The sequence below is a fragment of the Salvelinus fontinalis genome, chromosome 10 (assembly GCF_029448725.1).
Source record: "Salvelinus fontinalis isolate EN_2023a chromosome 10, ASM2944872v1, whole genome shotgun sequence".
In the NCBI taxonomy this organism is placed as follows: Eukaryota; Metazoa; Chordata; class Actinopteri; order Salmoniformes; family Salmonidae; genus Salvelinus; species Salvelinus fontinalis.
The window spans coordinates 48,884,422-48,901,660 of NC_074674.1; the positions used below are offsets into that span (position 1 = coordinate 48,884,422).

The 17,239-nt window shown below is 49.5% G+C and overlaps 1 protein-coding gene across 1 annotated transcript in view; it reads left to right on the plus strand.

Moving 5' to 3' along the window:
* The window catches only part of LOC129864234 (ferroxidase HEPHL1-like), a 101,095-nt gene that overhangs the window by 69,055 nt on the left and 14,801 nt on the right, over nucleotides 1–17,239 (plus strand). The window contains exons 7-13 of the mRNA XM_055936941.1: nucleotides 3,149–3,288; nucleotides 7,855–7,986; nucleotides 8,080–8,285; nucleotides 12,170–12,314; nucleotides 13,482–13,694; nucleotides 16,381–16,597; nucleotides 16,789–16,928. Coding sequence (XP_055792916.1) covers nucleotides 3,149–3,288; nucleotides 7,855–7,986; nucleotides 8,080–8,285; nucleotides 12,170–12,314; nucleotides 13,482–13,694; nucleotides 16,381–16,597; nucleotides 16,789–16,928 — 1,193 coding nt within the window. The remainder of the gene's footprint in view (nucleotides 1–3,148; nucleotides 3,289–7,854; nucleotides 7,987–8,079; nucleotides 8,286–12,169; nucleotides 12,315–13,481; nucleotides 13,695–16,380; nucleotides 16,598–16,788; nucleotides 16,929–17,239) is intronic.

Consider the following 17,239-nt stretch of genomic DNA (forward strand, 5'->3'; position numbering starts at 1 on the left):
CACCAACCTCTCCCTCACACTGCCCTACAGGTAACACACACACCAACCTCTCCCTCACACTGCCTGACAGGTAACACACACACCAACCTCTCCCTCACACTGCCTGACAGGTAACACACACACCAACCTCTATCTCACACTGCCCTACAGGTAACACACACACCAACCTCTCCCTCACACTGTCCTACAGGTAACACACACACCAACCTCTCCCTCACACTGCCTGACAGGTAACACACACACCAACCTCTCCCTCACACTGCCTGACAGGTAACACACACACCAACCTCTCCCTCACACTGCCCTACAGGTAACACACACACCAACCTCTCCCTCACACTGCCTGACATGTAACACACACACCAACCTCTCCCTCACACTGCTCTACAGGTAACACACACACCAACCTCTCCCTCATACTGCCCTACAGGTAACACACACACCAACCTCTCCCTCACACTGCCTGACAGGTAACACACACACCAACCTCTCCCTCACACTGCCTGACAGGTAACACACACACCAACCTCTCCCTCACACTGTCCTACAGGTAACACACACACCAACCTCTATCTCACACTGCCCTACAGGTAACACACACACCAACCTCTCCCTCACACTGTCCTACAGGTAACACACACACCAACCTCTATCTCACACTGCCCTACAGGTAACACACACACCAACCTCTCCCTCACACTGCCTGACAGGTAACACACACACCAACCTCTCCCTCACACTGCCCTACAGGTAACACACACACCAACCTCTATCTCACACTGCCTGACAGGTAACACACACACCAACCTCTCCCTCACACTGCCCTACAGGTAACACACACACCAACCTCTCCCTCATACTGCCCTACAGGTAACACACACACCAACCTCTACCTCACGCTGCCCTACAGGTAACACACACACCAACCTCTCCCTCACACTGCCCTACAGGTAACACACACACACACACCAACCTCTCCCTCACACTGCCTGACAGGTAACACACACACCAACCTCTCCCTCACACTGCCCTACAGGTAACACACACACCAACCTCTACCTCACACTGCCAGACAGGTAACACACACACCAACCTCTACCTCACACTGCCCTACAGGTAACACACACACACACACCAACCTCTCCCTCACACTGCCCTACAGGTAACACACACACCAACCTCTACCTCACACTGCCCTACAGGTAACACACACACACACACCAACCTCTCCCTCACACTGCCCTACAGGTAACACACACACCAACCTCTCCCTCACACTGCCCTACAGGTAACACACACACACACCTCTCCCTCACACTGCCCTACAGGTAACACACACACCAACCTCTCTCTCACACTGCCCTACAGGTAACACACACACCAACCTCTCCCTCACACTGCCCTACAGGTAACACACACACCAACCTCTACCTCACACTGCCAGACAGGTAACACACACACCAACCTCTACCTCACACTGCCCTACAGGTAACACACACACACACACCAACCTCTCCCTCACACTGCCCTACAGGTAACACACACACCAACCTCTCCCTCACACTGCCCTACAGGTAACACACACACACACCTCTCCCTCACACTGCCTGACAGGTAACACACACACTAACCTCTCCCTCACACTGCCCTACAGGTAACACACACACACACCTCTCCCTCACACTGCCTGACAGGTAACACACACACTAACCTCTTCCTCACACTGCCCTACAGGTAACACACACACACCTCTCCCTCACACTGCCCTACAGGTAACACACACACCAACCTCTCCCTCACACTGCCCTACAGGTAACACACACACACACACACCAACCTCTCCCTCACACTGCCTGACAGGTAACACACACACCAACCTCTCCCTCACACTGCCTGACAGGTAACACACACACCAACCTCTCCCTCACACTGCCCTACAGGTAACACACACACCAACCTCTCCCTCACACTGCCCTACAGGTAACACACACAACAACCTCTCCCTCACACTGCCCTACAGGTAACACACACACACACACCAACCTCTCCCTCACACTGCCCTACAGGTAACACACACACCAACCTCTCCCTCACACTGCCCTACAGGTAACACACACACCAACCTCTCCCTCACACTGCCTGACAGGTAACACACACACCAACCTCTCCCTCACACTGCCCTACAGGTAACACACACACCAACCTCTCCCTCACACTGCCCTACAGGTAACACACACACCAACCTCTCCCTCACACTGCCTGACAGGTAACACACACACCAACCTCTCCCTCACACTGCCCTACAGGTAACACACACACCAACCTCTCCCTCACACTGCCCTACAGGTAACACACACACCAACCTCTCCCTCACACTGCCTGACAGGTAACACACACACCAACCTCTCCCTCACACTGCCCTACAGGTAACACACACACCAACCTCTCCCTCACACTGCCCTACAGGTAACACACACACCAACCTCTCCCTCACACTGCCCTACAGGTAACACACACACCAACCTCTCCCTCATACTGCCTGACAGGTAACACACACACCAACCTCTCCCTCATACTGCCTGACAGGTAACACACACACCAACCTCTCCCTCACACTGCCTGACAGGTAACACACACACCAACCTCTCCCTCACACTGCCCTACAGGTAACACACACACCAACCTCTCCCTCACACTGCCCTACAGGTAACACACACACCAACCTCTCCCTCACACTGCCTGACAGGTAACACACACACCAACCTCTCCCTCACACTGCCTGACAGGTAACACACACACCAACCTCTCTCTCACACTGCCCTACAGGTAACACACACACACCAACCTCTGTACAGTGTACGTGCCTGTCAGTGGAGGCTGCTGAAGGGAGGATGGTTGTTAATGAAGGCTGGAATGGAGTCAATGGAAAGGTATCAACCACATGGAAGCCAGCTCCTCCAGCTCTGCTGTTTATTCTGCTCAGTTGAACTCTACAGAGAAATTCCATCATCATTAATAAGCAAAGCTGGAGAAATCACTCTCTCATCCCCCTCTCCTCTCTCATCCCCCTCTCCTCTTTCTCATCCTCCTCTCCTCCTCCTCCTCCTCCTCCTCCTCCTCCTCCTCCTCCTCCTCCTCCTCCTGCCAGTCCCTCTGAGGTGTTCTTCGGTAGTGGTGATGGCAGGATAGGGGGTCGCTATATGAAGGCGGTGTATCGTGGCTACACAGACGACACCTTCACTACCAGACAACCTCTCACCCCTGAAACACAACACCTGGGAATACTGGGTAAGAGCCTGCTGTTTCTCTCTCTGTTTCACTGTGTCTCTCTCTGTTTCTCTGTGTCTCTCTCTGTTTCTCTGTGCCTCTCTCTGTTTCTCTGTGCCTCTCTCTGTTTCTCTGTGCCTCTCTCTGTTTCTCTGTGTCTCTCTCTGTTTCTCTGTGTCTCTCTCTGTTTCTCTGTGCCCCTCCCTGTTTCTCTGTCCCTCTCTCTGTTTCACTGTGCCTCTCCCTGTTTCTCTGTGTCTCTCTCTGTTTCTCTGTGTCTCTCTCTGTTTCTCTGTGCCTCTCTCTGTTTCACTGTGTCTCTCTCTGTTTCTCTGTGTCTCTCTCTGTTTCTCTGTGCCTCTCTCTGTTTCACTGTGTCTCTCTCTGTTTCTCTGTGCCTCTCTCTGTTTCTCTGTGTCTCTCTCTGTTTCTCTGTGCCTCTCTCTGTTTCTCTGTGCCTCTCTCTGTTTCTCTGTGCCTCTCTCTGTTTCTCTGTGTCTCTCTCTGTTTCTCTGTGTCTCTCTCTGTTTCTCTGTGCCCCTCCCTGTTTCTCTGTCCCTCTCTCTGTTTCACTGTGCCTCTCCCTGTTTCTCTGTGTCTCTCTCTGTTTCTCTGTGCCCCTCCCTGTTTCTCTGTCCCTCTCTCTGTTTCACTGTGCCTCTCCCTGTTTCACTGTGCCTCTCCCTGTTTCTCTGTGCCTCTCTCTGTTTCTCTGTGCCTCTCTCTGTTTCTCTGTGTCTCTCTCTGTTTCTCTGTGTCTCTCTCTGTTTCTCTGTGCCTCTCTCTGTTTCTCTGTGTCTCTCTCTGTTTCTCTGTGTCTCTCTCTGTTTCTCTGTGCCTCTCTCTGTTTCTCTGTCCCCCCTCTGTTTCTCTGTCACTCTCTCTGTTTCTCTGTGCCTCCCTCTGTTTCTCTGTGTCTCTCTCTGTTTCTCTGGGTCTCTCTCTTTCTCTGTGCCTCTCTCTGTTTCTCTGTGTCTCTCTCTGTTTCTCTGTGTCTCTCTCTGTTTCTCTGTGCCTCTCTCTGTTTCTCTGTTTCTCTGTGTCTCTCTGTTTCTCTGTGTCTCTCTGTTTATCTGTGCCTCTCTCTGTTTCTCTGTTTCTCTGTGCCTCTCTCTGTTTCTCTGTGCCTCTCTCTGTTTCTCTGTGCCTCTCTCTGTTTCTCTGTCACTCTCTCTATTTCTCTGTGTCTCTCTCTGTTTATCTGTGTCTCTCTCTGTTTTTCTGTCCCTCTCTCTGTTTCTTTGTTTCTCTGTCACTCTCTCTTTTTCTCTGTGTCTCTCTATCTGTTTCTCTGTGCCTCTCTCTGTTTCTCTGTGTCTCTCTCTGTTTCTCTGTGTCTCTCTCTGTTTCTCTGTGTCTCTCTCTGTTTCTCTGTGCCTCTCTCTGTTTCTCTGTGCCTCTCTCTGTTTCTCTGTGACTCTCTCTGTTTCTCTGTGTCTCTCTCTGTTTCTCTGTGTCTCTCTCTGTTTCTCTGTGACTCTCTCTGTTTCTCTGTGTCTCTCTCTGTTTCTCTGTGCCTCTCTCTGTTTCTCTGTGACTCTCTCTGTTTCTCTGTGTCTCTCTCTGTTTCTCTGTGCCTCTCTCTGTTTCTCTGTGCCTCTCTCTGTTTCTCTGTGCCTCTCTCTGTTTCTCTGTGCCTCTCTCTGTTTCACTGTGCCTCTCTCTGTTTCACTGTGCCTCTCCCTGTTTCTCTGTGCCTCTCTCTGTTTCTCTGTGCCTCTCTCTGTTTCTCTGTGACTCTCTCTGTTTCTCTGTGCCTCTCTCTGTTTCTCTGTGCCTCTCTCTGTTTCTCTGTGACTCTCTCTGTTTCTCTGTGCCTCTCTCTGTTTCTCTGTGCCTCTCTCTGTTTCTCTGTGCCTCTCCCTGTTTCTCTGTGCCTCTCTCTGTTTCTCTGTGACTCTCTCTGTTTCTCTGTGCCTCTCTCTGTTTCTCTGTGTCTCTCTTTGTTTATCTGTGCCTCTCTCTGTTTTTCTGTCCCTCTCCCTGTTTCTTTGTTTCTCTGTCACTCTCTCTTTTTCTCTGTGCCTCTCCCTGTTTCTCTGTGCCTCTATCTGTTTCTCTGTGCCTCTCTCTGTTTCTCTGTGCCTCTCTCTGTTTCTCTGTTTCTCTGTGCCTCTCTTTGTTTCTCTGTGCCTCTCTCTGTTTCTCTGTTTCTCTGTGCCTCTCTCTGTTTCTCTGTGTCTCTGTGCCTCTCTTTGTTTCTCTGTGCCTCTCTCTGTTTCTCTGTGCCTCTCTCTGTTTCTCTGTGCCTCTCTCTGATTCTCTGTGCCTCTCTCTGTTTCTCTGTGCCTCTCTCTGTTTCTCTGTGCCTCTCTCTGATTCTCTGTGCCTCTCTCTGTTTCTCTGTGCCTCTCTCTTTTTCTCTGTGTCTCTGTGCCTCTCTCTGTTTCTCTGTGCCTCTCTCTTTTTCTCTGTGTCTCTGTGCCTCTCTTTGTTTCTCTGTGCCTCTCTCTGTTTCTCTGTGCCTCTCTCTGTTTCTCTGTTTCTCTGTGCCTCTCTTTGTTTCTCTGTGCCTCTCTCTGTTTCTCTGTGCCTCTCTCTGTTTCTCTGTGTCTCTCTCTGTTTCTCTGTGCCTCTCTCTGTTTCTCTGTGCCTCTCTCTGTTTCTCTGTGCCTCTCTCTGTTTCTCTGTGCCTCTCTCTGTTTCTCTGTGCCTCTCTCTGTTTCTCTGTGCCTCTCTCTGTTTCTCTGTGTCTCTCTCTGTTTCTCTGTGCCTCTCTCTGTTTCTCTGTGCCTCTCTCTGTTTCTCTGTGCCTCTCTCTCTGTTTCTCTGTGCCTCTCTCTGTTTCTCTGTGCCTCTCTCTGTTTCTCTGTGCCTCTCTTTGTTTCTCTGTGCCTCTCTCTGTTTCTCTGTGCCTCTCTCTGATTCTCTGTGCCTCTCTCTGTTTCTCTGTGCCTCTCTCTGTTTCTCTGTGCCTCTCTCTGTTTCTCTGTGCCTCTCTCTGTTTCTCTGTGCCTCCCTCTGTTTCTCTGTGCCTCTCTCTGTTTCTCTGTGCCTCTCTCTGTTTCTCTGTGCCTCTCTCTGTTTCTCGGTTTCTCTGTTTCTTTGTTTCTCTGTCACTCTCTCTTTTTCTCTGTGTCTCTCTCTCTGTTTCTCTGTGCCTCTATCTGTTTCTCTGTGCCTCTCTCTGTTTCTCTGTGCCTCTCTCTGTTTCTCTGTGCCTCTCTCTGTTTCTCTGTGCCTCTCTCTGTTTCTCTGTGCCTCTCTCTGTTTCTCTGTGCCTCTCTCTGTTTCTCTGTTTCTCTGTGCCTCTCTCTGTTTCTCTGTGCCTCTCTCTGTTTCTCTGTGCCTCTCTGTTTCTCTGTCACTCTCTCTGTTTCTCTGTGTCTCTCTCTGTTTCTCTGTGCCTCTCTCTGTTTCTCTGTGTCTCTCTCTGTTTCTCTGTGCCTCTCTCTGTTTCTCTGTGCCTCTCTCTGTTTCTCTGTGCCTCTCTCTGTTTCTCTGTTTCTCTGTTTCTCTGTTTCTCTCTCTGTTTCTCTGTGCCTCTCTTGTTTCTCTGTGCCTCTCTCTGTTTCTCTGTGTCTCTCTCTGTTTCTCTGTGCCTCTCTCTGTTTCTCTGTGTCTCTCTCTGTTTCTCTGTCCCCCCTCTGTTTCTCTGTGTCTCTCTCTGTTTCTCTGTGCCTCTCTCTATTTCTCTGTGCCTCTCTCTGTTTCTCTGTGCCTCTCTCTGTTTCTCTGTCACTCTCTCTGTTTCTCTGTGCCTCTCTCTGTTTCTCTGTGCCTCTCTCTGTTTCTCTGTGTCTCTATCTGTTTCTCTGTGCCTCTCTCTGTTTCTCTGTGCCTCTCTGTTTCTCTGTCACTCTCTCTGTTTCTCTGTGCCTCTCTCTGTTTCTCTGTGCCTCTCTCTGTTTCTCTGTGTCTCTATCTGTTTCTCTGTGCCTCTCTCTGTTTCTCTGTGTCTCTCTCTGTTTCTCTGTGTCTCTCTCTGTTTCTCTGTGCCTCTCTCTGTTTCTCTGTGCCTCTCTCTGTTTCTCTGTGTCTCTCTCTGTTTCTCTGTGCCTCTCTCTGTTTCTCTGTGCCTCTCTCTGTTTCTCTGTGCCTCCCTCTGTTTCTCTGTGCCTCTCTCTTTTTCTCTGTGTCTCTCTATCTGTTTCTCTGTGCCTCTCTCTGTTTCTCTGTGCCTCTCTCTGTTTCTCTGTGCCTCTCTCTGTTTCTCTGTGCCTCTCTCTGTTTCTCTGTGTCTCTCTCTGTTTCTCTGTCCCCCCTCTGTTTCTCTGTGCCTCTCTCTGTTTCTCTGTGCCTCTCTCTGTTTCTCTGTGCCTCTCTCTGTTTCTCTGTGCCCCTCTTTATTTCTCTGTGCCTCTCCCTGTTTCTCTGTGCCCCGCTCTATTTCTCTGTGCCTCTCTCTGTTTCTCTGTGCCTCTCTCTCTCATCTCATTGGGGCCGTTTGTAGCTCAGTTGCTTGAGCATGGCGCTTATAACACCAGGGTAGTGGGATTGATTTCCGAGAACGCCCATACTTATAAAGGAAGGAATGCATGACTGTTAACTGCTTTCGATAAAAGTGTCTGCTAAATGGCAAAAATGATCTCTCTTTCTTATTCTCTCTCTCTCATCCCTCTCTCTCATCCCTCTCTCTCTCTTTAGGCCCGGTGCTGAGGGCTGAGGTAGGGGACATCCTACAGGTGGTGTTTCTGAACAAGGCAGACAGAAACTACAGTATCCAGCCTCACGGCCTCCACTTCGACAAACGATACCAGGGAACCAGTTACCAAGACGGTGAGACACGCACGCTCGCTCGCTAGTGCAAGGCGTACATCAGTTATGATACCTTGTTCTTCTGACTGGCTGTGGTGTCTAATGTTTCCCCAGGTGTAGAGAAGCCAGGCTCAGCTGTGTCTCCAGGCTCCAGGTTTACCTATACCTGGCAGGTGTTGGATGGTCCCTCCCTCTCTGACCCTCCCTGTTTGTCCTACCTGTACTACTCTGGCTCCTCCCCTGTAGAGGACACCAACGCTGGCCTCGCCGGACCACTACTGGTCTGTAGGCCCGGAGCACTGGGGGACCACGGCAAGCAGGTACATGACAGTCCACACATACACACACACAAAAATAACTTTTTTGGGGGGGAAATTAGATCGGCGGTTACTCACCAGAAAATCGACCAGAAATTTGACCTCCTGGACCTGGATCCTTTGTTTGGACTACCCGAGGCAGCCCCATCCATTCCAGGTGATACTCCAAAACGTTGCTACCTGAGAAGGATGAGTGGGATCTTAGTCTGTCACTGTATATTATTAGCTGACATTCAGTCCTTTGGACAATAAAATAGATGAGCTCAGGGCGAGGATGTCCTTCCAAAGAGACATAAGAGACTAACAATCTGTTTTTACGGAAACGTGAGGTCTCTCTGGATATATTGCCCCCAGTCCATTCAACCAGCGGGCTTCTCCGTCTATCATGTGGACAGGAACAAAAAAACGAATGGAAACAAAGAGATGTAGGGGTATGTCTCATGATTAACATCTCATGGTGTGATTGTGGTAACGTACAGGAACTCAAGTCCTTTTGTTCTCCCGATCTGAATACCTCACCAACAAATGCCGACCGCATTCCCCCACAGGCTGACACAACAACAGCTCTCAAGGAACTACACTGGACTTGGAATAAAAAAACCTTGAGACTGAATTTGTTGTACCTTGCTATTTTAATAAAGTAAATCTGAGGAAAACGCTCTGGAAATTCTATCAACACATCTCCTTTGCTACTCGTGGCAAAAGCGTTCTTAACCATTGCTACTCTTCCTTCTGGGATGGCTACAAGGACCTCCCCCCGCCTTCCCTTCTGGAAATCTGACCACGCATTCATACTGCTTCTCCCCGCCTTAAGCAGGAAGCACCCGTGGTAAGGACTGTTCAGTGTTGGTCTGGACTGTTCAGGACTGTTCAATGTTGGTCTGGACTGTTCAGGACTGTTCAATGTTGGTCTGGACTGTTCAGGACTGTTCAATGTTGGTCTGGACTGTTCAGGACTGTTCAATGTTGGTCTGGACTGTTCAGGACTGTTCAATGTTGGTCTGGACTGTTCAGTGTTGGTCTGGACTGTTCAGGACTGTTCAGTGTTGGTCTGGACTGTTCAGTGTTGGTCTGGACTGGTCTGGACTGTTCAGTGTTGGTCTGGACTGTTCAGGACTGTTCAATGTTGGTCTGGACTGTTCAGGACTGTTCAGTGTTGGTCTGGACTGTTCAGGACTGTTCAATGTTGGTCTGGACTGTTCAGGACTGTTCAATGTTGGTCAGGACTGTTCAGTGTTGGTCTGGACTGTTCAGGACTGTTCAGTGTTGGTCTGGACTGTTCAGGACTGTTCAGTGTTGGTCTGGACTGGTCTGGACTGTTCAGTGTTGGTCTGGACTGTTCAGGACTGTTCAATGTTGGTCTGGACTGTTCAGGACTGTTCAGTGTTGGTCTGGACTGTTCAGGACTGTTCAACCTCTGGGAATAATATCGACGTATACACTGACTCGGTCAACATTACCATGTATGTTACCTTGTACACGTTACCATGTATGTTCCTATGTATGTTCCTATGTATGTTCCTATGTATGTTCCTATGTATGTTCCTATGTATGTTACCATGTATGTTACCATGTATGTTACCATGTATGTTACCATGTATGTTACCATGTATGTTACCATGTATGTTCCTATGTATGTTCCTATGTATGTTCCTATGTACATGTTATCATATATGTTACCATTTATGTTGCCATGTTATCATGTTACCATTTATGTTACTTTGTACATGTTACCATGTACACGTTACCATGTACGTTACCATGTACGTTACCATGTACACGTTACCATGTACGTTACCATGTACAGGTTATCATACCTTCAAACTCAGTGCCTCTTTGCTTGACATCATGGGAAAATCCAAAGAAATCAGCCAAGACCTCAGAAAAGCAATTGTAGACCTCCACAAGTCTGGTTCATCCTTGGGAGCAACTTCCAAACGCCTGAAGGTACCACGTTCATCTGTACAAACAATAGTACCCAAGTATAAACACCATGGGACCACGCAGCCGCCATACCGCTCAAGAAGGAGACGCGTTCTGTTTCCTAGAGATGAGCGTACTTTGGTGTGAAAAGTGCAAATCAATCCCAGAACAACAGCAAAGGACCTTGTGAAGATGCTGGAGGAAACAGGTACAAAAGTATCTATATCCACAGTAAAACGAGTTCTATATCGACATCACCTGAAAGGCCGCTCAGCAAGGAAGAAACCACTGCTCCAAAACCGCCATAAAAAAGCCAGACTACGGTTTGCAACTGCACATGGGAACAAAGATTGCACTTCTTGGAGAAATGTCCTCTGGTCTGACCTCTGGTCTGATGAAACAAAAATAGAACTGTTTGGCCATAATGACCATCGTTATGTTTGGAGGAAAAAGGGGGAGGCTTGCAAGCCGAAGAACACCATCCCAACCGTGAAGCACGGGGGTGGCAGCATCATGTTGTGGGGGTGCTTTGCTGCAGGAGGGACTGGTGCACTTAACAGAATAGATGGCATCAGGGCCTCCCGGGTGGCGCAGTGGTCTAGGGCACTGCATCGCAGTGCTAGCTGCGCCACCAGAGTCTCTGGGTTCGCGTCCAGGCTCTGTCGCAGCCGGCCGCGACCGGGAGGTCCGTGGGGCGACGCACAATTGGCATAGCGTCGTCCGGGTTAGGGAGGGTTTGGCCGGTAGGGATATCCTTGTCTCATCGCGCTCCAGCGACTCCTGTGGCGGGCCGGGCGCAGTGCGCGCTAACCGAGGGGGGCGGGTGCACGGTGTTTCCTCCGACACATTGGTGCGGCTGGCTTCCGGGTTGGAGGCGCGCTGTGTTAAGAAGCAGTGCGGCTTGGTTGGGTTGTGCTTCGGAGGACGCATGGCTTTCGACCTTCGTCTCTCCCGAGCCCGTACGGGAGTTGTAGCGATGAGACAAGGTAGTAATTACTAGCGATTGGATACAACGAAAATTGGGGAGAAAAGGGGAGAGAAAGAAAAAAAAAGTATAGATGGCATCATGAGTGAGGAAAATTATGTGGATATATTGAAGCAACGTCTCAAGACATCAACGAGGAAATTAAAGCTTGGTCGCAAATGGGTCTTCCAAATGGACAATGACCCCAAGCATACTTCCAAAGTTGTGGCAAAATGGCTTAAGGACAACAAAGTCAAGGTATTGGAGTGGCCATCACAAAGCCCTGACCTCAATCCTATAGAACATTTGTGGGCTGAACTGAAAAAGCGTGTGCGAGCAAGGAGGCCTACAAACCTGATTCAGTTACACCAGCTCTGCCAGGAGGAATGGGCCAAAATTCACCCAACTTATTGTGGGAAGCTTGTGGAAGGCTACCCAAAACGTTTGACCCAAGTTAAACTATTTAAAGGCAATGCTACCAAATACTAATTGAGTGTATGTATACTTCTGACCCACTCGGTATGTGATGAAAGAAATAAAAGCTGAAATAAATAATTCTCTACTATTATTCTGACATTTCACATTCTTAAAATAAAGTGGTGATCCTAACTGACCTAAGACAGGGAATTTTTACTCTGATTAAATGTCAGGAATTGTGAAAAACTGACTTTAAATGTACTTGGCTAAGGTGTATGTAAGGAGGGAGGACTTCAACTGTACATGGTAACATACATGATAACATGCATGATAACATGCATGACATAGATTCAAGCGCACACACACATCACAGCATTGCTCTTATCATATCTGTGTGTGTGGTGTGTGTGGTGTGTGTGTGTGTGTGTGTATGTGTATGTGTATGTGTGTGTGTGTGTGTGCATATATATGTGTGTGTGTGTGTGTGTGTGTGTGTGTGTGTGTGTGTGTGTGTGTGTGTGTGTGTGTGTGTGTGTGTGTGTGTGTGTGTGTGTGTGTGTGTGTGTGTGTGTGTGTGGTGCAGAGGGAGGTAGACAGGGAGTTGTTCCTGCTGTTCTCTGTGATGGATGAGAACCTGAGCTGGTACCTTCAGAGGAACATAGAGACCTATGGATCAGACCAGTCAGACCCAGAGAACGAAGACTTTCAGGAGAGCAACAATATGCACGGTATGATACACACACCGGTCCGCTTCTACACTTTACCCATCAAGTTGTAGGACCTGTATACTTATAGTGCAGAACTGTCTTTTCCATTAGTTAGCACCTGTTCATCTATTTTATTATCATTGCCGTCAGCTTTTTACTACTTTCTATATTTCCTCTGAGTGTAGTTGTTGATATTCCTCTCCTCTCTCCGCTCCTCTCTCTCTTGTCTCTCATCTCCCTTTCTCTCTTCTCTCCCCTCCTCTTTCTCCCGTTCTCTCCTCTCTCCTCCTTTCTCCTCTCACCCGTCCTCTCCTCTCTCTCCCCTCCTCTCCTCTCTCTCCCCTCCTCTCCTCGCTCTCCTCTCTACTCCTCGCTCTCCTCTCTCCTCCCTTCTCCTCTCTCCTCTTCTCTCTCTCCTATCTCTCCTCTCTCACCTCCTCTCCTCTCTTCTCTCCTCTCATATCCTCTCTCTCCTCTCCTCTCCTCTCTCTCCTCTCTCTCCTCTCTCAACTCCTCTCCTCGCTCTCCTCTCCTCCCTTCTCCTCTCTCTCCTCTCTCACCTCTCCTTCCCTCCTATCTCTCCTCCCTTCCCTCCTCTCCTCTCTCCTCCCTTCTCCTCGCTCTCCTATCTCCTCCCTTCTCCTCTCTCCTCTCTCACCTCCTCTCCTCTCCCCTCCCTTCCCTCCTCTCTCCTCCCTTCTCCTCCCTCTCCTCTCTCACCTCCTCTCCTCTCTCCTCTCTCCTCTCTTCCCTCCTCTCCTATCTCTCCTCTCCCCTCCTCTCTCCTATCTCTCCTCCCTTCTCTCCTCTATCCCTTTCCCTCCTCTCTCCCCTCTCTCTACTCCCTTCTCTCCTCCCTTCTCTCCTATCCCTCCTCCCTTCTCCTATCTCTCCTCTCTCTCCTCTCTCTCCTCTTTCTCCTATCTCTCTCCTCTCTCCTCTCTCTCCTCTCTCACCTCCTCTCCCCTCCTCTCTCTCCTCTCCCCTCCTCTCTCTCCTCCCTTCCCTCCTCTCCTCTCACCTCCTCTCCTCTCCCCTCCTCTCTCTCCTCCCTTCTCTCCTCTCTCTCCTCTCTTCCCTCTCTCATCCCTTCTCTCCTCTCTCCTATCTCTCCTCCCTTCTCTCCTCCCTTCTCTCCTCTCTCCTATCTCATGGTAGTTGTTGATATCATCTCTCCTTCTCTCTCAGCGGTGAACGGCTTCATGTACGGGAACCTTCCAGGCCTGGACATGTGTTCCGGGGACAGGGTATTTTGGTACACCTTTGGTCTGGGTACGGAGGTGGATATCCATGGGGTGTACTGGGAGGGGAACACCTTCCAGAGACACGGTACTACCAGGGATACACTCAGCCTGTTCCCCCACACCACCGCTGCTGTCAGCATGCTGCCACACACACCTGGTACGTACACACACACCTGGTACGTACACACACACCTGGTACGTACACACACACCTGGTACGTACACACACACCTGGTACGTACACACACACCTGGTACGTACACACACACACACCTGGTACGTACACACACACCTGGTACGTACACACACACACCTGGTACGTACACACACACCTGGTACGTACACACACACCTGGTACGTACACACACACCTGGTACGTACACACACACACCTGGTATGTACACACACCTGGTACGTACACACACACACCTGGTACGTACACACACACCTGGTACGCACACACACACCTGGTACGCACACACACACCTGGTACGCACACACACACCTGGTACGTGCACACACACACCTGGTACGTACACACACACCTGGTACATACACACACACCTGGTACATACACACACACCTGGTACGCACACACACACCTGGTACGCACACACACACCTGGTAAGCACAAACACACCTGGTACGTACACACACACCTGGTACACACACACACACCTGGTATGTACACACACCTGGTACGTACACACACACCTGGTACGTACACACACACCTGGTACGCACACACACAACTGGTACGCACACACACACCTGGTACGTGCACACACACACCTGGTACGTGCACACACACACCTGGTACGTGCACACACACACCTGGTACGTACACACACACCTGGTACGTACACACACCCCTGGTACATACACACACACCTGGTACATACACACACACCTGGTACGCACACACACACCTGGTAAGCACAAACACCTGGTACGCACACACACACCTGGTACGTACACACACACCTGGTACGTACACACACACCTGGTACGTACACACACACCTGGTACGTACACACACACCTGGTACGTACACACACACACCTGGTATGTACACACACCTGGTATGTACACACACCTGGTACGTACACACACCTGGTACGTACACACACACCTGGTACGCACACACACAACTGGTACGCACACACACACCTGGTACGTGCACACACACACCTGGTACGTGCACACACACACCTGGTACGTGCACACACACACCTGGTACGTACACACACACCTGGTACATACACACACACCTGGTACGCACACACACACCTGGTACGTACACACACACCTGGTACGTACACACACAGGGCGGTGTCCACGCCAGACTGTTGGCTGTCACCAGAGAGTTCCTGTTGATTTTAATGGATGACCTCACTGACGTGACCTCACAGCCCACTTCCTGTGACCTCTTACCTTAAGAACACTTGACCAAAGGAAGTAGGAACGTCTAAATTGGAGATTTGAACGTAAACCAAAGTGATACATTCAACAAGCACAAATCTTCCATCTTTACTATCGACATGACATGTTTGAGTAAACCATGTGGAAGACTCAACACTATACACATCAGCTAATACAGCGACTGAAATGACTGCATGGGGATCCATAATAAACCCCAGGAATAGTAGCTGCTGCCTTGGCAGGAACTAATGGGGATCCATAATAAACCCCAGGAAGAGGAGCCGCTGCCTTGGCAGGAACTAATGGGGATCCATAATAAACCCCAGGAAGAGTAGCTGCTGCCTTGGCAGGAACTAATGGGGATCCATAATAAACCCCAGGAAGAGTAGCTGCTGCCTTGGCAGGAACTAATGGGGATCCATAATAAACCCCAGGAAGAGTAGCTGCTGCCTTGGCAGGAACTAACGGGGATCCATAATAAACCCCAGAAACACCAGCAGGATCACTACCACTAGATTAACAGGGAGGTGTATAACACCAGCAGGATCACTAGATTAACAGGGAGGTGTATAACACCAGCAGGATCACTAGATTAACAGGGAGGTGTATAACACCAGCAGGATCACTAGATTAACAGGGAGGTGTATAACACCAGCAGGATCACTAGATTAACAGGGAGGTGTATAACACCAGCAGGATCACTAGATTAACAGGGAGGTGTATAACACCAGCAGGATCACTAGATTAACAGGGAGGTGTATAACACCAGCAGGATCACTAGATTAACAGGGAGGTGTATAACACCAGCAGGATCACTAGATTAACAGGGAGGTGTATAACACCAGCAGGATCACTAGATTAACAGGGAGGTGTATAACACCAGCAGGATCACTAGATTAACAGGGAGGTGTATACCACCACCAGGATCACTAGATTAACAGGGAGGTGTATACCACCAGCAGGATCACTAGATTAACAGGGAGGTGTATACCACCAGCAGGATCACTAGATTAACAGGGAGGTGTATAACACCAGCAGGATCACTAGATTAACAGGGAGGTGTATAACACCAGCAGGATCACTAGATTAACAGGGAGGTGTATAACACCAGCAGGATCACTAGATTAACAGGGAGGTGTATAACACCAGCAGGATCACTACCACTAGATTAACAGGGAGGTATATAACACCAGCAGGATCACTAGATTAACAGGGAGGTGTATAACACCAGCAGGATCACTAGATTAACAGGGAGGTGTATAACACCAGCAGGATAACTGAGGAAGACATGTATATTCAGAAATGACTTCATGTTTCAGATTTAGACTCTGATGCTTCTGACGGGGGAACACTGTTTGTCTACATGGACATTATTAATGACCCCTGACCCCTAACCTTGACCTCTAACCCCTGTGTCTCTAGGTGTATTTGAGGTGAGCTGCAGAGTGACTGACCACTATAATGGAGGGATGAGACAGCAGTACTCTGTGAAGCCCTGCTCCGAGAGCAACGTGAAACACACACACTCCCCTGCCTCGTCCGTGGTTCGCTACTACATCAGCGCAGAGGAGGTGGAGTGGGACTACTCACCTAACCGGGTCTGGGAACTAGAGAAACATCACGCTACAGAGGAGGACAGGTAGAGAGAGAGAGAAGGAGGAGGATGTTTCTGTGTGTCAAATCCAATCGCATTTTATTGGTCACATAAACATGATTTAGCAGATGTTATTGTGTGTGTGTGTGTGTGTGTGTGTGTGTGTGTGTGTGTGTGTGTGTGTGTGTGTGTGTGATTCATTCATTCATTCATAATTTTGTGTGTGTGTGTCCCAGTCCAGGCAGTGTATTCGTGGGCAGGGGAGAGAATCGTATTGGTCCACGCTATAAGAAGGCAGTGTATATACAGTACACTGACGACACCTTCAGGACACAGACGGAACTGCAGCCGGAACAACTGCACCTCGGCATTCTGGGTAAGGGAGCGGTCCCAATAATATGTCCTTCCTCCTGATGTTTGCACTTGTTCACTACTTCCAACAAATGTAAAAGCATTGGATTGGTGTAGACATGGGCTACAGTGAGTTTCTATATACCAGTCATTTCCTTTCAAATCCATGAAGGGAAATAGCGGAGAACAAGGTGGGATTAGTGAGACGCACACTGTCTCTTTAAATCAGTCACTGAACAAATGAACCATGCAATTCTGGCAGCTGATCAAATCCCAGCTAGCACATTTGGTTCCTTGGAAGTTGTGGGAACGTATGTTTTTGTTTTTCACGTTGGT